The 27,073-nt window shown below is 42.4% G+C and overlaps 1 protein-coding gene across 3 annotated transcripts; it reads left to right on the top strand.

Annotated features, from left to right (window-relative positions):
* Nucleotides 1–2,931: 2,931 nt before the first annotated feature.
* LOC140725666 (thiamine transporter 2-like) lies at nt 2,932–26,604 on the top strand. Of its 3 annotated transcripts, XM_073041442.1 has the most exons (5): nt 2,932–3,156; nt 9,333–10,158; nt 14,093–14,285; nt 23,123–23,264; nt 25,241–26,604. In XM_073041442.1, exons 1-5 carry the CDS (start codon nt 2,986–2,988, stop codon nt 25,409–25,411), a joined length of 1,503 nt encoding a protein of 500 aa, XP_072897543.1. In that variant the 5' UTR covers nt 2,932–2,985; the 3' UTR covers nt 25,412–26,604. The 3 variants fall into 3 exon arrangements, with proteins under 3 accessions (XP_072897543.1, XP_072897546.1, XP_072897544.1); XM_073041445.1 differs by lacking the exon at nt 23,123–23,264 and having other exon boundaries at nt 25,241–25,397; XM_073041443.1 differs by lacking the exons at nt 23,123–23,264; nt 25,241–26,604 and adding an exon at nt 19,453–19,567.
* The last annotated feature ends 469 nt before the right edge of the window (nt 26,605–27,073 follow it).

Genomic DNA, 27,073 nt, shown 5'->3' with positions numbered 1-27,073 from the left:
GAAGTGAAGGCTCTGGATGGATGGCAAGGTTTCTCGTTCGGACTGCAGTGCAGTGCAGGAGGGCAAAGTTTGCTCAAACATCGCCCAGGAAAAATGGGGTACTAACATGAGCACGTGGTACAGAGTCACAGAGACCGAGAGCACTGCAGCACAGAAACTGTCCTGACTAGATAGAAGTCCCACCTGGGCCATCACATCCCCGCTCTACTCTCATTGCTGTACTTATTCAAACTTGTCATAACTGAACTCCACCCGTCACTTCAGCTGGCAGCTCATTCCACACTCACACTACCCTTTGAGTGAAGGAGTTGCCCCTCAGATTCCCCTTAAATATTACACCTTTTGCCCTAAACCCATGACCTCTAGTCCTAGTCTCACCCAACCTGAGGGGGAAAAGCCTGCTTGCATTTTACCCTTCCTATCTTCCTCATGATTTTGTATACCTCTACAGATATCCTCTCATTTCCCTACATTCCAGGTAATAAAATCCTAACCTATTCAACCTTTCTCTAAACTCAGGCCTTCAAGTTCTGGCAACATCTTTGTAAATATTCGGCATTCTGTCAATCTTATTGATATCTCACCTGTAGGTAGGTGACCAGAAATGCACATATTTATTCAAATTTGGCATCACCAACACCTTATGTATCTTCAGCATAACGTCCCAACTCCCGTACTCAAAGCCCTGAATTATGAAGGTCAATGTGCCAAAAGCTCTCTTTACGACACTATCTACCCATGATGCCAATTTCAAGGAATTATGGATCTCCATTCCGAGGTCCCTATCTTCTACCACATATCTCAGTGCCCTGCCATTCACTGTGCAAGTCTAATCCTAACTTGTCCTCTCAAAGTGCAACACTTCACATTTGTCTGCATTAAATTCTATCTGCCATTTTTCAGCCAATTTTCCCAACTGCTCCAATCACACGCAAGCTTTGACATTGACCATAAGATATAGGAGCAGAATTAGGCCACTTGGCCCATCGAGCCTGCTATGCCATTTCATCATGGCTGATCCAATGCCTTATAAAGCTTCAATGTTACATCCTTGCTTTTATATACTAGTCCTCTCTAAATGAATGTTAAGATTCCATTTGCCTTCCTCTCTACAGACTCAACCTGCAAGTTAACCCTTAGGGAATCCTGAAAGAAGACTCCCAAATCCCTTTGCACTTCAGATTTTTTTGAATTTTCTCTCCATTTAGAAAACAGTGTACACTTTTATGTCTTCACCAAAGTGCATGACCATACACTTCCCAACACTTTCACTCCTTTGCCCATTCTCCTAATCTGTCTGCAGCCTCCCTGCTTCCTATTTTAGGTGAATTTGAATCAAGGCAGCCTGCAGATAATAAACACTGAGCTGAACTGAATATGGATTCTTAGAATTTGTGTTTTATATTCCGTGTTTTTGCTCATTTTTTTCTTGTTGCTGTTTCGTGATTTGTTTTTTTTTGCACGGGGTGGGGCTTGATGGTCTTGTTGCTGTTTGCATGATTTGCTCTTTTGCACATGGGAGGGTTTGCTGTTTTTTCTTTGGTTCGATGGTTTTCTTTCTTAATTTTCTTTGTTCCATGGCTGTCTACGGAGAAGAGAAATCTCAGGGTTGTAAACTGCAAACATAATTTGATAATAAATGTAGTTTTGAATCCATTGAATCCTTGAATCCTCAACACTTCCTGCCCCTCCACCTATCTTCGTATTGTCTACAAACTTAGCCATAAAGCCTTTAATTCTGTCATCCAAATCATGGACATGTAACATAAAAAGACACAGTCCTAGTCTTGGTGTCATCTGCAAATGTGCTGATCCAGTTTACTATATTATTATCTAAGTTATTAATATAGATGATAAGCAACAATGGACCTAGCATTGATCCCTGCAGCATAGAGAGGCAACCATCTACTGCCAGACTGTAGCTTCCCCTGCTAAGACATGATTAATCCAATTTGCTCCTTCATTCCGCATGGCAAGCAACTTATCCTTCTGGACCAGCCTTTCTTCTGGAAGTTTGTCAAAGACCTTTCAAAAGTCCATGTAGACATCATCCATTGCTCCTCCAGTACCTAAATTTACTTGTGAAGTTTCACTCCTTGGAAAACTGGTGATGCTTAAAACCTGAAAATCAAAACAAAAAAATGTAGGCGCTGGCAGTCAGAAATAAGAACAGTCCCTCCACACTGCTGAGAATCCCCACCGTTAACCCTGTACTCTTCCTTAAAGTTCAACCTTCCAAAGTCTTTCTCTTCATACTTTTTATGGATCGATTTCCTCAGTCAATGAAATTGAAAATCCATCTATAAAGACCAGGAAAAGTTTTGTGAAACTAGACATTTCCTTAACATACCAAAAAAAAAAAACAACAGCTAAGTAAAGCCAACACTCACATAGAACATGTACATTAATAGAACTCCTTAGCTCAGCTAAATAGATTGATGGTTATCAACTAATGTTAAAAGAAATGAATAGTCATGACTTATTACAAGACTAATTGTGCTGGTTCAGGGAAGCCTTGAATTTCCAGATTTCCTTATGAGATACAGGAAGGCCATTCATCACATGTCACTGTTGGCACACAGAGCAATCCTAATCTGTGATTAAGAAACTTATTTTAAGTAAAAACCCAAATCATACTATTGGTTAGGGAAAACAGTGCAAGTCTAAATATTGTTCATGTCCAGTTTTTAAGTTACTCTCAAAGCAGAAACTCTATCTGATTTACAAAACTATTTAAAAGTGAAAATTCATTTGATCTAAAGAAATGTGACCTGACCTGAAGCCTGTGCAGGTATCTCTAAATATTCATTAACTTTGTGTTCCAATTATGCTGATAATTAAAATATGAAAACCAAAGCCATGGAGTATGCTTCAAGTATTAAAGTCCATGCCTGTATGATAAACCCTTGGTTAGAATGTAGATGAGGAAATGCAAAAACTGCTCAGTCTGAACACACAGAGAATGGATTAATCCTGGTCAGAACAATGTCAACGTGCTGTAAATCCATGGATTGTTGCAGACCAGTGAAAAGCAGTGGATGGCTATATCCCACACTACTTCTGTGTGCCTATGGATTTTTTACAATGATGAGACCATCGGAGCCTTTTCTTACACCCTATCTTCTTGGACCCGATAAAAATTTAACCATTGAGCAGGTATGTGTCTGTAAATACAGTATATATTTAGATTGGAAGAAAAGATTTGGCTAATTCAGTCAGATTTTCTTCTGAGGGAGCAGACAGTGGCAGCCATTCAATAAATTTCAGCTGCCTTTCCACCTCCTTACATCCCAGCATTTAGGGATGCAAGCACTCTCAGAGTAAATAAGGATCTAGTGCCTTCCTGGCAAATAAACACTTTCAGGGCTTCCAGAGACCTGTAGACTGGCTGGAAGCGCCCGAGAAGAGTTTATTCGTCTTATCTGCCGGGAAAACACTCGATCCTCTTTTCACTTGCCTCCATGGGGATGAACTTCACCACAATATTCGTCACCTTGAATCATTGCGTAAAGAGAAGGCGAGGCTTCTTTGTCCTTTAACCTGATCCCTGTACTTGGCTGGAAGCCCAGGAGGAATTTATTCATTCTCAGAGCAGGTTAAAAGGGCAGCACAAAGTTGTGAGCCTATACCATTCCATGTTCTATTTCTTCCAAGAGAAGCACTTCTACACCTTCTGGTTTGGAGCATTGCATCTGGTTTCAGCTGAGATTTCCATCACTGGCAGTGCTTTGAGTAGATGGGCTAGATTTTACTAGGAGACGATGAATCTAAAATGCACCCGGCCAGGACTTTATTTCTCAGAGATTCTATGAACAATCCTCCCTGTTCCTTCCTGGGGCCTGTATGAATAATTCATCTTTATTAAGTAAAACGAAGCCAGCATGTGTCGCTTTCAATATTTATTTCGATACTAAAGACAGCGTCATGGAGCATGAAAATGGGCCATTTGGCCCATCACATCCATGCCAACCAGTGGGCACCCAACTATATTAATCGCATCTTCCAAGCAGTTAGTCCATGGTTTTTACGCCAAAGGAATTCAAGTGCTCGTCTAGATTCCTAGTGAATGCTACCAGCATCTCTCTCAGGTTCTCCTTTCCAGGTACTCACCACTCCCTGGGTAAAAACACTCAGATTCCACCTAAATCTCCTGCAAGAGGCCTTGCCGTAGGGTTTGGAGGCTTGCGTGCCTCAATGACCCGGAGAATTATGTTGGCTGGAGTCAGGGCTTTATTGCTTTGGCTGTTGGTAGGGTCACCCATGCCAAACAGGTCAAAGGGTAGAGGCCAGACTAAGAGTGGTCCACCGGTCCTCCAGGTTCGACGGGTCAGCTCATGGATAACAACCCTGACTGGTCAAAAAACAATTGTTTTTTTGAATCCTTCTTTATCTGTGTGCAATGCTGTGGACAGACGGTGATGGAGAACCTTCATTGCTGCCCTAAACATCCTCCAATTTTATCTCCATGCACATGTAAAGTTAATTTCGAAAAAATGGCTGGATTCAAAGAGAGCGGTATTAAAAAAAAGGCTGAAACATAAAGAACATTAAAGTATTCCAAACCTCTTAAAGTAGCTAAAAGTAATTGAAAGCTGAATGTGTGAGACACCACAATTGTAGCCATTCATTCAGATTTAATTTACCACTGAATGACATTTGAATGGATGAAACCCCCATTTTTCTACATTTAACATCAGATTTGCATTTACTGGAAACACTGTTCAACTTACACATGCTCAACGGCAGGAAGCCCTTTAAATACTTTACCAAAATCTGCCCTTTCTAATAATTATTTTAAAAAATACAATACTGCAGATGCCAGAAATCTGACATGAAAACAGAAGACACTGGAAATGCTCAGCAATCAGGCAGAATCCTGATTCTGAGCGAGAACAGAGTTAACATTTCAGTCGGATGATCTTTTACCAAAACTAGGAATAACTAGAAATCTTAACTTTGGAAAATCTGCAGATGCTGGAATTCCAAGCGACACAGACAAAATGCTGAGGGAACTCAGCAGGCCGGGCAGCATCTATGGAAAAAAGTACAGTCGATATTTTGGGCCGAGACCCTTCAGTAGGACTGGAGAGAAAAAGATGAGGAGTAGAGTTGAAAGGTGGGAGGAGGCGAGGAAGAAAGAACCAGTGATAGGTGAAACTTGGAGGGGGAGGAGTGAATTATGTTGATTGGTGAAAGGGATATAGAGCTGGAGGAGGGGGAATCTGATAGGAGAGGACAGAAGGCCATGGAAGAAAGGGGGAAGATCACTAGAGGGAGGCGATGAGCAGGCAAGGAGATAAGGTAGGAGAGGGAAAAAGGGATGGGGAATGGTGAAGGTGGGGGCATTACCGGAAGTTCAAGAAATTTATGTTCATGCCATGGAGAGATCTCACTTTTTCTGGCAGATAGAGCGTAAGTGCTCGGCAAAACAGTCTCCCAATCTACGTCAGGTCTCACCGATATACAGGAGGCCACGCTGGGAGCACTGGATACAGTTTATGACCCCAGCACATTCACATGTGAAGTGTCGCCTCACCTGGAAGGACTGTTTGGGGCCCTGAATGGTAATGAGGGAGGAGGTGTAGGAGCAGGTGTGGCACTTGTTCTGCTTGCAAGGGTAAGTGCCAGGAGGGAGATCAGTGGGGAGGGATGAATGGACCAGGGAGTCGTGTAGGAAGCGATCCCTGTGGAAAGCAGAAAGTGGGCGGGAGGGAAAGATGTGCTTGGTGGTGGGATCCCGTTGGAGATGGTGGAAGTTCCAGAGAATTATGTGCTGGACACGGAGGCTGGTTGGGTGGTAGGTGAGGACAAGAGGAACCCTATCCCTGGTAGGGTGGTGGGAGGATGGGGTGAGGGCAGACGTGCGTGAAATGGAAGAGATGCGGTTGAGGGCAGCATTGGGGTGGAAGAAGGGAAGCTCCATTCTTTGAAGAAGGAGGACATAGCCTTCATTCTGGAGTGAAAAGCTGAGAGTAGATGCAGTGGAGATAGAGGAACCGAGAGAAGGCGATGGTGTTTTTACAAGTAACAGGGTGGGAGGAGCTATGGTCCAGGTAGCTGTGAGAGTCAGTGGGTGTTATATAGACATCAGTAGATAAGCAGTCACCACAGAAAGACAAGAAAGATTGAAAAAGGGGAGGGAGGTGTCAGAAATGGACCAGGTAAATTTGAGGGCAGGGTTGGAGGCAAAGTGGATGAAGTTGACGAGTTCAGTGTGGGTGTAGCGTAGGAAAAGTACGGGTCGGTCAACAGTGTAGGCTTAGAACATAGACTGTTCCATGTAGCTGACAGACAAACAGGCATAGCTGGGACCTATGCCAGTGCCCATGGCTACACCTTTTGTTTGAAGGAGGCAGGAGGAGCCAAAGGAGAAATTATTCAGAGTGAGGACAAGTTCTGCAAGGCGGAGGAGAGTGGTGGTGGAGGGGAACTGGTTGGGTCTGGTGTCCAGAAAGAAACAGACAGCTTTGAAGTCTTTCTGGTGGGGGCCAGAGGTGTATAGGGACTGGACATAAAAATAAGGTGATGGGGCCAGGGAACCTGAAATTATTGAAAAGATCTGGAGCATGTGAAGTGTCACAGCTGTAGGTAGGAAGGGACTGAACTAGGGGGGAGAAAACAGACTTGAGGTAAGCTGAAATGAGTTCAGTGGGGCAGGAACAAGCTGTGACAATGGGTCTACCTGAACAAGCGGGTTTGTGGATCTTGGATAGGAGGTAGAAACGGGAGTTGTGGGGTGTGGGAACAATGAGGTTGGTGACAGCGGATGGGAGATCCCCAGAGTTAATAAGGTCGGTGATGGTGTAGGAGACAATGTCCTGTGCTCCTTAGCGGGGAACTGTTCCAGGGGAAGTAAGAGGAGGTGTCTGAGAGTTGTCACTGGGCTTCAGCAAGGTAGAGGTCAGTACGCCAGACTAGTACAGCGCCCGCTCTATCTGTGGGTTTGTTTGATGGTGAGATTAGGTTTGGTGCAGAGGGAGTGAAGCAGAGTGTTCGGAAGGAGTGAGGTTGGAATTGGAGAGAGGAGTGTTGAAGTTGAGATGGTAGTGTAACATGGTTTAAGTTGCAGAGAAAGGAGTGGGGCAGAAGAACAACAGATAAAGTCTGTGATGGACAAATGGCATGTCCGAGGACAGTTTGTCTGAAAGGGGGCAGTAAAGGAGTGTCTGGAGGATGTAGAAGTCAAAGATGAACCAATTCTGAATGATCAGGAAAGGAGGAACTGTGAGATGTCAGATGGGAAAAGCATGTTATCTAAATTTTGGTCTTGTGTCCTGAGTGCCCTAATGTGCCCAGTCAACAGAGGCCCAAGTGAGAGTGGGATGGGGTGGGGTTAAAGTGAAAGTCAACTAGTGGATCAGAGTTGAATAGAGGTGCTTGCTAAGTAGTCCTCCAGTCTGCACTTGCTATCATTGCAGTAAGGCAAACCATATCAAACACTGCACTCTACCGTTCTGTGCAAAAGTCTTAGGCACATACATATATAGCTAGGATGCCTAGGACTTTTGCATGGTACTGTAGTAATTTTATGTATTGCACTGTACTGCTGCCACAAAAATAAAATTCATGGCATATGTGAATGATGATAAACCTGATTCTGATATGGGTCTCTATTGTGGACTGAGAGTGGCAAGGGGGCAGGGAGAGGGGAATCATAATTGGGAAAAGGGGAAGGAGCAGGAAGCAATAGAGAAGCATTCTGTAATGATCAATAAACTAACTTTGGGATCAAAATGCCCTTGCCTTGTGCCTCAGGTTTGGGTGTGTCTACACCTGTGCCACCTCCCCCCCACTGGCCCCTGTCCCTGACTCCTTTTCTGCCACTTGTCCCATACCTATTGATTATGGGAAGGTGTGGAAGATGAGGACAAAGGTAGCCATACCCTTGTCTTGAATGGGAGGAGAAGGGGTGGGAGCCAACTTGTAGGAAGTTGAACAATTGTGGTTAAGAGTCAGGTCATCTCTACTGCAAAGAAAACCATCATTGAAATAAAAGGAAAATGTGTCAGAAACATTAGAGTAGAAAGTGATTTCTTCAGAACAGATGCAAATATACACTCCACCCCATTTAACAACTCCTTCATCCCAAACTGGATTCCTTTGGCAATGTTGGTGTAGTCTTTCAGTGCCTTGATTCACTTCAAACCTCTTACCTTTTTTAAAAAAAAAAGTAAAGCCAAAGAAAAAACCAGGAAGATATTTTACTATATCTTGATTCATGAATGTTGCTGTTCCTTTTTCTGTTACTGAAGTTATGGGCTCCATCTGATGACTACCATCTATGATACTATATATATATCTCTCCAGTATCATATCTAAAGAAACTGAAACAATAAGATATAAGGGGTGATTGATATGTCAGTGGGCTAAGGTAGAAGGAGTCAATTTTAGAAAACCTAGCGCACTTATTTTTCAACATAGTCCCCTCCTACAGGTACACACTTAGTCCAGTGGTCATGGAGCATACGGATCTTGGACCTCCAGAAAGTGTCCACAGATGGGTGATTGATAAGTTTGTGGCCTGAGCTGGAAGGAGATGAGTTATTAACTTCAAACTTTCTGCATGATCACTCAAAGAGTTGACCTGTATGTGCATGTAACGAGAGCTGTATAACTCATCTCCTTCCAGCTCAGGCCACGAACTTATCAATCACCCATCTGTGGACACTTTCTGGAGGTCCAAGATCCGTATGCTCCACGATCGCTGGACTAAGTGTGTAAATGTAGGAGGGGACTATGTTGAAAAATAAATGTGCTAGGTTTTCTAAAATTGACTCCTTCTACCTTAGGCCACGAACTTATCAATCACCCCTTGTATTTTCTGATTCTACACCCAATCCATGAAATTTCATGCAGCTTTGTACAGGTGTGTCCTATTTTCCTCTTGCAACACTATATTTGTTTTAATGCTGCTTTAGTTTGTTTTATATTACTTTTAATCAATATTCAAAGCTTCCCTGCCACGCCATCCTTTCACCACCGGGCAGGAGGTACAGAAGCCTGAAGCCCCACACCACCAGGCTGAAGAACAGCTACTTCCCCACAGCCATTCAGCCCTTCAGCCAACCAGCAAAGCCCCGATCTCTACAGCTTGGCAGCTCTACGGCCACCTCGATCACTTTAAGATTAAAAACGAACTGTTTCTTTGCTCCAATTGTTCTTCATTGTAAAACTGTGTATAATTTATGTTTTTCACACAAATGCTGCTCACATGATGTCATGTGCCTGTGACGCTGCGGCAGGTAAGCTTCTCACCAGGCCCGTGCGTACATTTACATGTGCATAGAACAATGAACTCGTTTTTTTCACCTTATTTTCCCATTCACTATCAGGTTACGAATGAAATACTCCCAGTATGGACCTACTCCTACTTGGTAATTTTGATTCCCGTCTTCTTGGTCACCGACTACCTCAGATACAAACCTGTCCTAATCCTACAAGGAATCAGCTTCATCGTTACGTGGCTGATGCTCCTGTATGCGCAAGGGGTCCTGGCCATGCAATTCTTGGAGTTCACCTACGGCGTTGTGTCTGCCACTGAAATTGCTTATTACTCTTATATTTACAGTATTGTTGACTTAAAGCACTACCAAAAGGTGACCAGTTACTGCCGGAGTATCACACTGGTCGCCTACACCTTAGGCTCCATCCTGGGACAAGTCTTAGTCTCTGTAGGGGATGTATCTTACTTCACTCTGAATGTGATTTCACTGGTGTCAGTGTCACTGGGCTTCCTATCGTCCATCCCCCTGCCGATGCCCAAGAGAAGTATGTTCTTTCACAGGAAAGAAACTGAAGACATTCGGGTCACGCCATCCACTGAAAACGTCAAGCCAGCCCCCGGAAATGCTTTTCCACAAGGCAGTCTGGATACAGTGGTCACCTCACAAGGTCCGGCTGACTTGCACAAAGATGTGTCCAGTCCGGTGAGAGCAGCTGAGCACAAGGGAATCTTCCAGAACCTCTTCCTGTTGTATTCGGATTTCAAGGAAAGCTATTCCTCTCCAAGGATCATCTACTGGTCAGCCTGGTGGGCACTGGCTACTTGTGGGTATCTCCAAGTGACCAATTATGTCCAGGTGCTGTGGGATCACGTCGAACCATCCCGAAACAACTCAGCCTATAATGGTGGAGTGGAAGCAGTGTCAACCTTTATGAGTAAGTGGAATTATAACATTTATCTATTTTATCATAAGAATTAGCATCTTTTGTTATTATCTAAATCTATTTAAATGAGGAATGACAACAGTTAAGTTCCTGTAAAATTCCACTCTGAGTTAGTCACCAGTTCCGTTACGCAGCGATCAAGACATCTCTAGTGAGGACTGGTAGATACCACAAGAGCTTCAGGCAAACTGAGAGAGAGTTAAATAATAAACACAAGTGATCCTGCAGATGCCCCTCCCCCCCACTTTCTTACTCTGCCATCATCCTCCCTCCTTTCCAGTCCTGACGAAGAGTTTGGTGCAAAGCGTCAGCTGTTTATTTATTACCGTAGATGCTGCCTGACATGCCGAATTCCTCCAGCATGTTTTGTGAGTTACACAATCCAACAGCCTTGGACAAGAGAGACTTCCATTGTCTGCGGGAGAGTGCAGCTTAAAAGGCAAGTCCCACCCAACAAGAACATCTAGCGAAGACCATAAGACATAGTCCATCAAGTCCATCAGCTCTGCTCCGCCATTACAGCGTAGGTAATTTACTATCCCTTTTAATTCTAATCCTCAGCCTTCTCCGTAATCTTTGATGCCCTTACTAATTAAGAACCTACTTCCCTCTGCTTAAAATATACCCAATGACTTGGCCTCCACAGCCATCTGTGGCAATGGATTCCACAAATTCACCACCCTCTAGCTAAAGAAATTCCTACTCATCATTGCTTTAAACATCACCTCATGAACAATCAATGCTGGTGCACCTCGAGGATGCGTGCTTAGTCCACTGCTCTATCTCCACACCCGTGACTGTGTGGCCAGGCACAGTTCAAATGCCATCTACAAATTTACCGAGAACACAACTGTGGTTGAAGGAATTTCAGGTGGTGATAAGGAGTGTACAGGAGCGTGGTAGAACAGCTGGTTGAGTGATGTCACAGCAAGGGCAAGTTGAGGGAACACACATCTGTTCTCATTGAGGGCTCAGAAGTGGAAAAGGTGAGCAGTTTCAAGTTTCTGGGGGTCAACATCTCTGAGGATCTATCCTAGGCCCAATATATAAGAAGGTACAACAGCGGCTATATTTCATTAGGAGTTTGAAGAGAATTCATATGTCACCAAAGATACTTGCAAGCTTCTACAGGTGTGCTGTGGAGAGCATTCTGAGTGGTTGCATCACCGTCTGGTATGGAGGGGCCACTGCACAGGATCGGAAATGTTGTGAACTCTGGCAATTGCACCATGGGCCTCCCCAGTATCCAGGCAATGCCTCAAAAAGGCAGCATCCATCATTAAGGGCCAAATTACCCAGGACATGCCCTCCTCACATTGCTACCATCATGGAGGAGGTATAGACACACATCAACATTTCAGGAAAAACCTCTTTCCCCTCTTCCTTCAGATTTTGGAATGGACAATGAACCCATGAACAGTTCCTCAGCATTTTATTCCCTCTTTTTTGCACTAATTTAATTTACTTCCATATATACTTATCATTGTAATTTATAGTTTTTAATTGCTATGTATTGCAATGTAATACTGCCACAAAACAACAAACGTCACAACATGCGCTGGTGATATTAAACATGATTCTGATTCGCTTATACAGTCATACGAACCTCTGGACCAAGGTGCACAACACAGTACATATGACTCACACACAACACATAAAGTTATATTACCACAAATAAATTAACAACTATTAAAACATGTTCCAGAAGATTGACATTTAGCATAACGTGCACTTACGACACAAGTTAAAAAGTAAACAGCGTAATGCTACTGGTGCTTCATGAGTGATGAGACCTGGGTGGTGGCAGAGAGTTCATTAGTCTGACGGCCCGGGGAAGAAGCCATTTCCCATCCTAACAGTCCTCGTCATAACGCTATGGTACCTCTTGCCTGATGGTAGGTGGTCAAAGAGATGTGCGATGGATGGGAGGGATCACTGACAAGCTAAAGGCCCTGTGTATGCAGCGTTCCTGATAAATATCTCTGATGGATGGAAGAGAGACCCTGATGATCCTCTCAGCAGTCCTCTTAGCTTTGTAGGGTCACAGACAGAGATCAACATCTCTTGGAAGGTGTTAAATGTAAGAAAATAAGATAGGATTGATGATTGGGACACTTCATGTCTCTACAAAGCTGAATGATTGTATAAGGAGGCCTCTGCTTTGATTGAATGGGTGGAGCCTGTGCTGAATTAGTTGATGCTTTTCCTTGTTCCTTCTCTCCTCATGCTCCTTGGCCCATTCACCTTCATTGTTTGGTTTCCATGGTGATTGGTGTGGCCACCGCAGACTCTTCCCCACGTGGGCACGAGCTGTGGGCCACCAGTCAATTTGGTGAGGTGCTGAGTTCCATCTGGCCCTCTGTGCTCTCCTCATTCTCCATCCCAGCCAAAATGCTGGTTCTCCATTCTCAGCCGTCAACTTCAAAGTACATGCAGTATCTATCACCACGTACTACCCCGGGAGTCATTTCCTTGCAGGCATTCGCAGAAAACGAAGAAACACAATAGCATCAGTGAAAAACTGCACACTAACCAATGTGCAAAAAAATTGGTTGTGGAAATACAAAAATGGAAAAAAAACTAAAGCAATAATTATAAATAAGCAAATCATAAATATTGAGAATATGAGTTGTTGAGTCCTTGAATGTGAGTCCATAGATTGTGGAATCAGTTGAACGATGTTATCCAAGCTAGTTCAGGAGCCTGATGGTTGAGGGGTAGTAACTATTCCTGAACTGGTGTGGGACCTAAGGCTCATATACATCCTTCCTGATGGCAGCTGAGAAGAGAGCATGGCCTGAATGGTGGGGCTTCTTGATGATGGATACTGCTTTCCTGTGACAGCATTCCTTCTAGATGTGCTCAATGGTGTCATGGGCCAAAGATTCCCAGGAGATGGTTGGGATATTGCAAATTTTATAAAGGGATGTTGAGCCCATCCTTAACTTGCCCCTTCTGCCTGATATTTTTCCAACGAAAGATAAAAAAAATAAGAGTTTCTGTATCGGGAGCTTGCTGTCGGCCTGCCAATGGAGCTGACCTAGTGCAGTTAGAGCCACAACACCGGGAAGGATGGGACACTGTCTTTGATTTTCCAGTCCTTCTGGTGAGTTTGGCAGACAGATGAACTGATGTAGAGACCTTGCAGAATATATCACCACAATGCCTCGATAGGACTGCTGTAGGTAGTTCAGATCTCAGAGAAACAGGATCGTTCCAGATAAATGAGAAATGCTCTATGGTTGCTAGGATTTGGCCAATCATTTATTGTCAGAGGGCAAAGTTAAGATTAAGTAATATGGCTAGTTAGACCCCTCTTGATTAGTTACTACAATTTTGTAGGAAAGGGAGAGCTGGAATGAGAACAATGCAACATTAAAGCATTCAGCGCCAGTCAGCAGAATTTGGGTAATAATTAACCCAATGTATTAGAAATTTAAAAGCAATGGAATCAGTGATGAGTGCTCCTCTATTTTTATTTTCTAATGCTTTACTAAACTATTCATGTACAAGTTTACTTGTAGACTTCTTGTGAACGTTACCTGATCATTTTTATAAATGCAAGAGATTCCGTAGATGCTGGAAATCCGGAACAACACACAAAAATTGCTGGAGGAACTTAGTAGGTCAGGTAGCATCTATGGAGAGGACCTATCTGTAAATGCTGCCTGACCAGCTGAGTTCCTCCAGTTTTTTCTGTGTGTTGCCTTGATCATTTTAGCTTGGTAACTGCTTGTTATTACCATCGATCCAAAGAATTGATTTCTCAGACTTACTTTGCAAAATTGACAATTTTAATAAACACATTATATTCAGCTGTTAGTCGTGGATTATCCTGAAACAAAAGATGGCATTGTTCACTTTAACTGTGTGTTTGATCTTCAAGCACTGGCTCGGTGACAGCTCCCTCTCTGTTTGAATCTAGGTGCTGTCACGTCCTTCGCCGTGGGTTTTGTGAAGGTGGATTGGGCAGTCTGGGGAGAATTGGCACTCGGCATCTTTTCAGTGATAGATGCCAGTGCTTTATATGTCATGGATCATGCAGACAATATCTGGGTTTGTTATGCCGGTTATGTCGCATTCAAAGCTTCCTACTTCTTGTTAATTACCATAGCTACGTGAGTATGATATTTTACCAAAGTATGACAGTGAAGTTTTATTTAAAATGAGATAAGATTGGATAAAATAGACGATTTGATAGAAGTGTACAAGATGATAAGAGGCATAGATGGAGTGGATAGCCAAAAACTTTTTCCCAGGGCAGAAATGGCTAACATTTACTCATTCAATTATTTGCCATGTCATATGACGTGGGTGATCGTGGTCTTTCCATGACCATGATTGTTCTTGGCAAAGTTTTCTGTTTTTTTAATTAATTTTTAATGAGTTTTTACAATGCAACAAAAAAAAAACAATAAAAAAGAAGTTTATACAGTGCAAAACAAACATATCAAAGTACAGTTCATAACAATTAAGAAAAGCACCCATTGTAAAATCGTATAAAATTAGTTACCACCCCACCCTCCCAGTACCCAACTCCCAAGCCAACCTTATGATATATAAAAAAGTTAATCAGAACCAGATCACCACAGAGCTGTATTTACAAACCTCATTTCCAGAAAAGTTGGGATATTTTCCAAAATGCAATAAAAACAAAAATCTGTGATATGTTAATTCACGTGAACCCTTATTTAACTGACAAAAGTACAAAGAAAAGATTTTCAATAGTTTTACTGACCAACTTAATTGTATTTTGTAAATATACACAAATTTAGAATTTGATGGCTGCAACACACTCAACAAAAGTTGGGACAGAGTTAAAATAAGATTGAAAAGTGCACAGAATATTCAAGTAACACCGGTTTGGAAGACTCCACATTAAGCAGGCTAATTGGTAGCAGGTGAGGTATCATGACTGTGTATAAAAGTAGCGTCCATCAAAGGCTCAGTCTTTGCAAGCAAGGATGGGTCGTGGCTCACCCCTTTGTGCCAAAATTCGTGAGAGAATTGTTAGTCAGTTCAAAAGGAATATTTCCCAACGCAAGATTGCAGAGAATTTAGGTCTTTCAACATCTACAGTACATAATATTGTGAAAAGATACAGAGAATTCAGAGACATCTCAGTGCGTAAAGGGCAAGGTCGGAAACCACCGTTTAATGCGCGTGATCTTCGAGCCCTCAGGCGGCACTGCCTAAGAAACCGTCATGCTACTGTGACAATTATAGCCACCTGGGCTCAGGAGTACTTCGGAAAACCATCGTCACTTAACACAGTCCGTCACTGCATCCAGAAATGCAACTTGAAACTGTATTACGCAAGGAGGAAGCCATATATCAACTCTATGCAGAAACGCCGGCGGGTTCTCTGGGCCCGAACTCATCTCAGATGGACAGAAAGACTGTGGAACCGTGTGCTGTGGTCAGATGAGTCCACATTTCAGCTAGTTTTTGGAAAAAACGGGCGTCGTTCTCCGTGCCAAAGATGAAAACGACCATCCTGATTGTTATCAGTGAAAGGTGCAAAAGCCAGCATCTGTGATGGTATGGGGGGGTGCATCAGTGCCCACGGCATGGGTGAGTTGCATGTATGTGAAGGTACCATTGACTCTGAGGTGTATATTAGGATTTTAGAGAGACATATGTTGCCATCAAGGCGACGTCTCTTCCCGGGACATCCATGCTTATTTCAGCAGGACAATGTCAGACCACATTCTGCACGGGCTACAACAGCATGGCTTTGTAGACACAGAGTGCGTGTGCTTGACTAGCCTGCTGCCAGTCCAGATCTATCTCCTATCGAAAATGTATGGCACATCATGAAGAGGAGAATCAGACAACGGAGACCACGGACTGTTGAGCAGCTGAAGTCTTATATCAAGCAAGAATGGACACAATTTCCAATTGCAAATCTACTACAATTAGTATCCTCAGTTCCAAAACAATTAAAAAGTGTTATTAAAAGGAAAGGTGATGTAACACAATGGTAAACATGCTTCTGTCCCAACTTTTGTTGAGTGTGTTGCAGCCATCAAATTCTAAATTTATGTATATTTACAAAATACAATTAAGTTGGTCAGTAAAACTATTGAAAATCTTTTCTTTGTACTTTTGTCAGTTAAATAAAGGCTCACATGAATTAACATATCACAGATTTTTGTTTTTATTGCATTTTGGAAAATATCCCAACCTTTCTGGAAATGGGGTTTGTATAAAAAGAAGGTATATTGCCTGCTACATAATCTATAATAAGTTTACACATAAAAAACCCCATAAATCTTAACCATAAGGAGCTGGAAATAAGGGATTCAAATGCAAAAGAAAAAAAAGGGAGGGATGCACCCTTAATCTAAACGGGAATTATGAAAATATTCAAGAAAAGGTCCCCACACCTTTTGGAATTTTATGGCCGAATTAAGAAGTGAATAATGAATCTTTTCAAGGTCTAAGCAGGACATAATGTCTCTGAGCCATTGAGCATGAGTGGGTGGGGCAGCATCTCTCCACCTAAGAAGGACTGCATGTCTGGCCAAAAGAGAAGCGAAGGACAATGTACAGCGCTTAGTCGGAGTTAAACGCGTATCAGCTTCTCCCGAAGTACCGAAAAGAGCAATCAGAGGGTGGCAAGGTTTTCTACAGAAGTGGTTTCTCATTATCTTCTTCTGGGCAGTGTCTTTACAAGATGGGAGACCCCAGCCATTATTAATACCCTTCTTCAGAGATTGTCTGCCTGGCGTCAGTGATCGCATAATCAGGACCAACTTCTCATACAACCATCCACCACCCGTTCTCGTGGCCTCCACTGCTCCAGCTAAAACTAGGAAGCACAATTTTAATATGATCGGTGGAAAGTACGGGGGTGGGGGGGAGATGTCAGAGGAAGGTTCTTTTTACACAGACAATGGCGGATGCATGAAACACCCTGCCAGGGGTAGCGGTAGAGGCAGATACGTAAGGAGCATTTAAGAAACTTTTAGATCGGCACATGAATGATAGAAAAATGAAATGTTCTGTAGGAGGGATCTACAGAATGATCTTAGAGTAGGGTAAAAATTTGATACAACGTAGTGGATTGACGACCCTGTTCTGTGCTGGAATGTTCTATGTGAGATTCAATAAATTCCAGCCAAAACAATAATTCATGTAATTGTCTTTAAGCAAGTCAAGGTGTCTTTAAGCAACCAAGTCACATCTTTATAATTAAACTTCTGGATCTTTGAGATACACTGATCTCTAACCAAACCAATGAATTAACTCCAATGCTGAACGTTCATATTCTTGCATTGTTTTTATTATTTAGCCTTTTCTTTTTGTAAAATAAAATCATCTACCGGGAACGAAAATTTGAAAGTTTTGGATCATGTCAGAGCTCCATCACGCAAACTCTCTTAGTATCTGGGCACTGGCACCTGAAGGTCTGCTAACTACAACCCTTAGACAGGAATTCCTACTTTCCCACTTTGAATTGAAAAAATGTTGAGTGTTAGAAGTGTGGAAGTATTTGTGCAGATGTGTCGGTAATTTTTTTTAGATTTTTAGCGACAGCCCACTGTAGCAGGCCCTTCTGACGCAACAGGGCTACGCTGCCCAATTACACCCATGTGAGCAATTAAACTATTAACCTGTACATCGTTGGAACATGGGGGGGGGAACTGGAGAATTCAGAGGAAACCCACACAGTCACAGGGAGAAGGTAAAAATCTCCTTATAGATAGTGACAAGAATCGAATCTGGTTCACTGGCACTGTGAAGTGTTACACTAACCTCCACAGTACTGTGCCACCCCATACATGATGAATATCGGAGGAAGGGGTGCATGAGAACAGTATAAGGAATGATTATAGTGACCCACAGCAAAACCCAGTGATGCTGTTGACATGAAGCACAATGCTTTCAAACTGTCAGACCTCACTGAGGTATAACCATCCTGATACACCTTCCCTTCAATATGAGTGTTTTCCATACCACTCACATTGTGTGCAGTTTAAAAGCTAGCAGGGTCCAGTCAGGGCCCCACACAAATATTGTTCTGGGCAATACATTTTGTAAAACATGCACATGCTCCAGTCTACGCCCTCGCGGTGCTGAGGTTGAGAGGGTCGGCAGCTTCAAGTTCCTAGGTGTGAACATCACCGATAGCCCGTCTTGCTCCAACAGCCAGGATAGCTCACCAAAGCCTCTGCTTCCTTAGGAGACTAACGACACTGTCCTGTCTCCACCAACTCTCACCAATATTTACTGATGCACCATCAAAAGCATTCTGTCTGGATACATAATGGCTTGGGATGGTAACAGTTCTGTAGGTGACCACAAGAAACTGCAGAGAGGTGTGGACCTAGCTCCTCACGTGACAGGAACCAGCCTCCTGTCCATGATTCGTAAAGCAGCCAGAGTAAGCAAAGTCCCCCATCCACCCTGATATTCTTTCTTCTCCCCTCTCCTATTGTGCGGAAGATACAAAAGCCTGAAAGCATGTAGCACCAGGCTCAAAGATAGCTTACATTTGAATGTTATCAGGCTCTTGAACAGACCTCTTGTATGATAAGGTGGACTTTTGGTCTCATAATCTGGCTCATTATGATCCTGTGCTTCAGCATTTATCTGCACTGCACTTGTTTGGTATCTTCTATACTTCATTCAGCATTGTTACATTCTACCTCAGTGCGCTGTGTAGTGATTTGATCACACCGCTAGGTTCAGGAACGGTGAGTTCTGAAACAAAATGCAAGATAAGCTTCTCACTGTATCCTGGAACATGTGACAATAATAAACCAATACCAAGAACATCCAGCACATATCCCACATAACTCAAAGTTCAAGGTAAATTTATAATCAAAGTACGTATGTGTCACCATATAAGACCATAAGACATAGGAGCAGAATTAGGCCATTCAGCCCATTGAATCTGCTCCAGCATTCCATCATGGCTGATCTCAGACCCCACTCAACCCCATACATCTGCCTTCTCGCCATATCCTTTGATGCCCAATCAGGAAACAACCAACTTCTGCCTTAAATATACCCACAGACTTCCCCTCCACCGCAGTCTGTGGCAGAGAGATTCACTACTCTCTGGCTAAAAAAATTCGTCCTTACCTCTGTTCTAAAGGGTCACCCCTTAATTTTGAGACTGTGCCCTCTAGTTCTGGATACCCCCACCATAGGAAACATCTCCACATCCACCCTATCAACTTTTGGTGGTTTTCAATGAGATCCCCATTCATTTTTCTAAATTCCAGTGACTAATTTATCCAACCCTGAGATTCACTCTCTTATTTGCATTCACAGTCGAACACAAAAGAATCATCGAAAAACTGCATACAAAGACAGAAAACAAGAAGTGTGAAAACAAAGATAAATTCTGCAAATACACCAAAAAAAGTAGATAAATAATACTGTGGGCATGAATTGTAGAGTCTCTGAAAGTGAGACCATTGGTTTTGGCATCAGCTCAGAGTTGATGTGAGTGAATTTATCTACACTGGTTTCAAGCCTGATGGTCGATGGTCGATAGTTTTCAACCTCTCACTGCTACAGGTGGAAGTTCCCACTTGCTTCAAAAAGGCAACAATTGTACCAGTGCCTAAGAAGAATAATGTGGGCTGCCTAAATGACTATTGGCTGAAAGCACTCACATCGACAGTGATGAAATGCTTTGAGAGGTTGGTCATGACTAGACTGAACTCCTGCCTCAGCAGGGACCTGGACCCATTGCAATTTGCTTTTCACCACAATAAGTCAATGGTAGATGCAATTTCAATGGATCTCCTCATGGCTTTAGACCACCTGGACAACCCAAACACCTATGTCAGGATGCCGTTCATCGACTATAGTTCAGCATTTAATACCTTCATTCCCACAATCCTGATTGAGAAGTTGCAGAATCTGGGTCTCTGTACCTCCCTCTGCAATCGGTTCCTCAACTTCCTAACCGGAAGACCACAATCTGTGCGGATTTGTGATAACATATCCTCCTCGCTGACGATCAACACTGGTGCCTCTCGGGGGTGTGTGCTTAGCCCACTGCTCTACTCTCTATATACACGTGACTGTGTGGCAAATTTCATGCCACATGCCAGTAATAATCAATCTGATTCTGATTCTGACCTAGTACACAACCCTGAGGGGCTCCTGTGTTGAGAGTCAGAGGTGAGGGAGCCCACTCTTACCTCCTGCTGGCAATCTGACAGGAAGTCCAGGATCCAGCTGCAAAGGCAGGGTCAAGGCCGAGGTCTCTGAGTTTCCTGTCGAGCCTGGATGGAATTATGGTGTTAGATGCTGAACTGTATGCATACGGCATGACTCTTGTTCACATCGGGGATCCAGTGTTCGGGTGTAATCCTGACCACGTGAGTGGAGTTTGCCTGTTCTCCCAGTGTCAGCAAGAGCTTCCTCCAGGTACTCCAGTTTCCAGCCGCATGCCAGCGACAAATTGCCACTGGTAGGTAGATGACTGGTGGAATTTGGGGAGGAGTTGATGAGAACATCAGGAGGATAGATGTTAGGGTTAGGGTAGAATTAATGTGAAAATGGGGGCTTGGTGGGCTCTATGACTCTCTGGCACTTCCCTGCTTCCTGTTTCTCTCCTTTCCCAAATTGGGCCATTACATTTGCAGTTCTCCAATCTGTTGGAACCCTTAATGATCTGGGGAATTTTGGACAATCAATGTCAATTCACTACATCCTTCTCTTGATACCCTAGCTTCCACATCTTTCCTACAACGAGGTGACCAGAACTGAACACAATATTCCAAGTGTGGTCTCACCAGAGTTTTACAGAGCTGCAATAATACCTCACAGCTCTTGAACTCAATCCCCTGACTCATGAAGGCCAAAATACCATGTGCCTTCTTAACAAACCTATCAACATGCACTACAACTGTGAGGGGTCTATGGACATGGACTCAAAGAGCCCTCTGTTCCTCCACACTGCCAAGAATCCTGCATATAATCCATTGAAAATTCAGTTCCACAGTCTCATTCTTCAAAAGAACTAACATTGGTCTGAGCATTCATTTCATTTTTTTTATCACTAATTTTTATTACAACACCAACAAATTACATTCAATACAACCAGTTGCCGATTACATTTTGACTGTTTAACTCAGCCACCCCCAAACCTCATCCCCACCCCTTCTCTCTCCTCCACACCCCCTCCCCTCCACCCTCCAACTGAATAGTAGTGCACACACAGACAGAGCATTCCTATTTTAACAGAAGATCTTTTAAGTTAGATATCAAATTTGTCCACATTAAGATTGTGTTTGGTCGTGCATCATTTACTCTTGCTGATGATAATTCCAGGTAAGAAATGTCCAGAAAGCTCCAAAGTCAGTAAGTACTTGAAATATCATGAAGAGGTTTCCAACGCTGGACTACAATCTTCTTAGCTGCAGTCAGGCCTGCCAGCCAGATTTTGCGTGTTTTTTCCGTAAGGGAAAGGTGGGAGTCATCGCTTAGAAGATGTACAGCGGGGCCCATTGTTAATAGTACCCCCGTTAGTTCTGTAAGAGTACTGATAACTTTCCCCCACAAACCAAAAACTCCTGGACATTCCCATACAACATGTATAAAAGAGCCAATGGTTACGTGGAGGAAAAATGAGTAATATGGGTCAGGAACCAGTCCCATTTGATGTCTAATTCTTGGTGTTAGATATGCTCTATGACAAAATTTCAAGTGTATATACTGATGATTTGGGTTTTTCAAAGCACCGGCTTCATGATCCCAAATTGCATCCCAGTCTAACTCTTGTTCCAATTCAGATATGTCTCAATCCTAGTCTGAGCATCAGTTCCATTTTTATGTATATATAGAAGATGTTACTGCCTGATTTTGTACTTCTTGCTAACCTATACATATAATCTATTTTCTCCCTTGTTATTCATTACTGGCATCAAAATGTTTACCCAATCTTCATACCTACCACTAAACTTTGTAACTTTAGACAGCATGTCTTTTCGTTCCACGTGATACCATCCTTAACTTCCTGAGTCAGCCGCAGATAGCTAACCCTTTCCATAGAGGGTTCATTTGTCAATTAGGTCTTATCCCCATACTCCTGTGCCGAGCATCACTTTATGGACATACACTCAATCTATGTATATAAGCTATGTAATGTATATATATATATATATATATATTATTATTGTGTTCTCAGTCTTACTGTGTTTTTTTTTGGTGCTACATTTGGTGCTCCTCACCTGCTGTGAACTGTAACTGACACAGAGTGGAAAGTTCCATTAAGGTTCAGGTGATACTAGTAAGCCAAAGCTCCCATTCCACTTACAAACTGCCCCATCTACTGGCACAATCCCAGTCTTTACCTGTTTATCTTAGTTCAGTTAATGGCTAAACTAGTACAGGAGATTAAGGAAAGTTGATCATCAATAGCATTATCCAGATGATTTGTGGCAAAGTACACTTGACTTAGAAACCAGGATAATTGTGTGCAGATATAATTTTGTCCCCATGTTAATGCTATACACATTATCCTTGCTGTTATAATTGACTCTATTCATATGTATAATGGAAATTGGCTTATTTTGATCTTATTGGTAATAAAAGATTAAAATATTCCATTGCACTGGCCATTTGCCATTTGGCATTCAATTTGCCCTCTATCCCTCCAGAATTGTGCCGATTCCTTCTTCCATACAGGATCAGAGTTTCAGTTGTCTCCACGTACAAGGCAGCCAGTTCCCAATCTGGTCTCTTTGACTGATGACTACATGGGACTCGAGCCTGGGTTTCAGAAAGCCTTGATCCTCATATAGATTATGACACAGAAAATGGAATATAGAAGAGGAACGGGCCCTAGAGCCCATATAAACTGTCTGATCATGTGGCAGGCAGCTCCACACATTCTGCACTAAAGGCTAAAGATATTCCTTTATCCCTTGTTGAACAAATATTGGACACAAATTTCAAAGGCTAACCAGTTATCTTCTTTATCAAGATACCAGATTGCTGCTAACCTGAGCGTGGAGCGCTATGCACTGTTGTTTGGAGTAAATACCTTCATAGCCCTAGTTCTTCAGACCATCCTGACAATCGTTGTCGTTGATGCAAGAGGCCTTAGTTTGGATATTATCACTCAGGTGGGTTAAATACTGGACAGTGAGTGAACTACAGTGGTGTTGTTTGGGCAACATGGAAGTTGAACAAAAAGCATAAATCAGCTCAGCAGAGTACAGGCCCTTCAGCCCACAATGTTGTGAAGACCTTTTAACCTACTCAAGATCAATCTAACCCTTCCATTTTTCTTTCTTCCATGTGCCTATCTAGGAATCTCTTAAATGTCCTAGTATCTGCCTCTACCACCACCCTCAGTAGTGTATTCCAGGCACCTACTACCTCTCTGTAAAGGACCTACCTCTGCCTTTTTAAAAATATCCTCCACTCACCTTAAAACGATGTTCCATAGCTGCCCTGGGACAAAGGTCACTCTGCCTATGCCTTTTATAATCTTAAACACCTCTATTAAGTCACCTCTCATCCTTTGTTCCAGAGCAAAGCCCTAATGTGCTCAACATTTCCTCTTAAGGAAATGTTCTCTCCAATCCAAGCAGCAGCCGGGTAAATCTTCTCTGCTCCTTCTCTAATGCTTCTACATCCTTTCTATAAGGAATTACTTTGTACTTCTTCCAGCATTTTGTGTGTGTGTTTGTGTTGATTTGAAGATATCTATCTGTTTGGTTCCATTAAAAAATTAGAACATTAAGGGTCTCAGCTCAAAATGTCGACTTTTTATTTTTTTTCCATAGATGCTGCCTATCCTGCTGAGTTCCTCCAGAATTTTGTGTTGCACAATCCTAACATTGATTTCTTCCAACTCCAGAAGCTGAAGACTTGTCACATACTGTGTGCACAACAGAATACAATACAAAACAACACACACACAAATACTGGAGAAATTCAGCAAGTCAGGCAGCATCTATGGAAATCAATAAATAGTCGATGTTTTGGGCTGAGACCCTTCTTCAAGAGCAGTACAAAACTTTGAACATCCAGTGGAGCTAAATATTGCAGGTTTGGTGTGTACAATATTCAAAAATTTATATCAGCTGTCCTGTTATCTGCACTTCCCTAATAAACTCATTTTATATATATATCAACTTCAGATGATTACATTCTGTGCTGTGCCTAAGTTTGTGGGTACAGATTTTTTTTTTAACCAAGGCACTATTGGCATAAATCCAGGAGATGCTTGTCTTTCACACCGAGTTAAGGATAGCTATATGATTGTCTAGTTGTAGGTTTCAGTGGGAACTATTGCCAAATTTCACCATAAAATCAAAGGAAGTTAGTTACAGGAAAACTTCCTTGGGAACAGCTGGAATTATTGAGTTCTTGTGCTGGAATCACATGGTAGAATTCCAGAAAATTGCATAATAATAATAATAATAATAATAAAAATAAATACTTTATTGATCCCGAGTGGGAAATTCTTTCATTACAGCAGTAACATTTAAAAACACACTGAGCAGTGTGCAGACTTAATAATAAAGTACAGAATAATAAGATACACAATAATAATTTACCAATGTGCAATAATAATGTACGAAATAATAAAACAGAGTCTACTGTACTATGATGTGTGTTCCTCCTGTCACACAGAGATGAACTGTTGTACATGCTTATTGCATTTGATAGGAAAGAGCTGAATGAGACTAGAAGTCCAAATGAACCCAAACTCCAAAACAAGCTATTATTGTGGTTTATCAATAGCCTTTTTGGTTCTGGTTCAGAAGTTCACCAGTTCAAGTCCTCAAAGCGAAGTACATTTTACTGTGTTCTGCATCACCATTTTTCATGATTAAACCTGTCCAGTCTCCTTTTATCACCAGTATTCCTCCTGGATTACCTAATTTCTGTGGTGTTGGAGGAATTGTATTCAGTTATCTTAAACCTTTCGTTTGAGTTCTCAGTAAAAGAATTATTTCCATCCTATAAAGAACTGTGAAGCATTTAAGCCAATAACTGAGTGTCAAACATTAGCTCAGCATCCATCATATTCTCTGCACGGATGCAAATGTGTAACCACTGCAACAATTTGTGTGCTTTTAACTTGCAGTTCCTGGTTTATGGGAGTTACTTTGCAGCGATAGCAGGACTTTTCCTCATCAGAGGCATTTACACCTTAATTCAAAGTCGGCAGAAAAGAAAGAGACAAGATGGGTCAGAGGTCACCGATGGAAATAATTTACCATCTGAAAACGAGATACACCTTTCAGAACAATTTTAAGAATTCGTAAATACAGCCAAAAAAAGGAGCTGAAATTTGGTTATTAGAATTTCTCATTCAGCCTCCTTGGTCAGGCGGGTAGGACTTTTGTCTTTCACTTGGTTACTCAGTGGGTGGATAAGGGACCATTTACTCTGTTCCATCCAGTGTGGGAAATCAATTCCATAAGATTGTTTCAAATCATTGCTTTACTGCAGCCCACAATTCTCTTATTGTGTTTTATTAATCTTCAAAAATAGAAAGTGTCGCACAGCAACAGCAAATGTATATGAAGTGGTTTGTGATTCTCTGCATGCTGATTCCTGTAACTAGCAATTAACAGAGAACATGTAAAGAGCAAAGAAAGCTCAATAAAGTAATCAAAGTAAGTTTATTATCAAAGTCTGTAAATTGCCATATACTATCTTAAAATTCATTTTCTTCCAAGCATTTACAGTAAAATAGAGAAATACAATAGAATTTACAGAAATTATAAACAAATATTGACAAACAACCAACGTGCAAAAGAAGACAATTGTGCAAGTAAATAATATTGAGAATATGAGTTGTAGTCTCATTGAAAGTGAGTCTGTAGTGTTATGCCGTTGGCCCCCTCCTTTGTGAAAATCGCAAGAACTCTAGTTAAGGGGGGTCAACTGACCCAAGAGAGAGAGACGTGCGGAAGACCACGTTCTCCCAAGAAGCAGAATAAAGGTGACTTTGACTATTGTCTCATGGAGACCACGTGAAAAGCCCTCGGGCAAAGTGGGCTGGTTGAGAGAAAGATCGCATTACCTGCAACTTGATTGATACCTGCGATCCCGTGAAGAAGTATAAAGGCGGGTCTGAGGGGAGGACCCTCAGATGCACCTCAGATGCACCTCAGCAGATGCACCTCAGCAGACGCACCCAGGAGACACGAGATCGATTCCCGTGGGAGCGGGACGCCATTTTGAAGGAAGCCACGTACGCTAGATTCCGAATTTGAATCTGTGGCTAAAACCAACGAAAGACTGCTTTTAAAATAACAACGGGGAAGTCTGCTCCCCTGATTCCAAGGATTTGCTCTGCCAAGACGACGGGCAAGTGTGCATCTTTTCTAAATTATAAAGGAAAAAGCCTGCAAACTTCTGAGTGACTCTTTAGACTTCCGTTGGACTCAGTATTACCCCCTAGACAACTGTAGAGCTTATTTCTGATTGATTATGGTTACACCGGTGTTTCAGATTGAGTTTTGACGATCTGAATGTTTTGTATTAACCATACGTTTGTGCCCTTGTTGAATAAAACGTTTGAAAATAGTAGCATCCGACTCAGCTGATCCATCTATCTTTGCTGGTAAGTTACCTGGTTACGGGGTTTTCGTAACAAGTGGGGTTCTCGTCCCGGATTTGAAACCAAATGGGAGGGTCAGTGAATCGGGCTGTAAGTCCAAACTTAAATCTGGTTACGCAGGTAGCCAGACGGGAAACCAGCAAAGATGGATGTGGAGGCATTTAGGAGAAACCCGACGGTAGAGGCGCTAGGGAAGGCTACAAAATCAGACTTGGTAAATTTGGCGCAGGCATTAGACCTCACAGCGGTGAAGCCAGCAATGAAAAAGCAGGAAGTGCGAAGGGTCATACAACAGCATTACATTGGGAAGAAGGTGTTTGCAGCTGAGGATTTGGAAAATATTCCCGA

This window comes from Hemitrygon akajei, chromosome 3 (genome assembly GCF_048418815.1).
Source record: "Hemitrygon akajei chromosome 3, sHemAka1.3, whole genome shotgun sequence".
NCBI lineage: Eukaryota > Metazoa > Chordata > Chondrichthyes > Myliobatiformes > Dasyatidae > Hemitrygon > Hemitrygon akajei.
The sequence above is the reverse complement of the archived record's forward strand: the minus strand, read 5'-3'. Positions and strand labels throughout refer to the sequence as shown.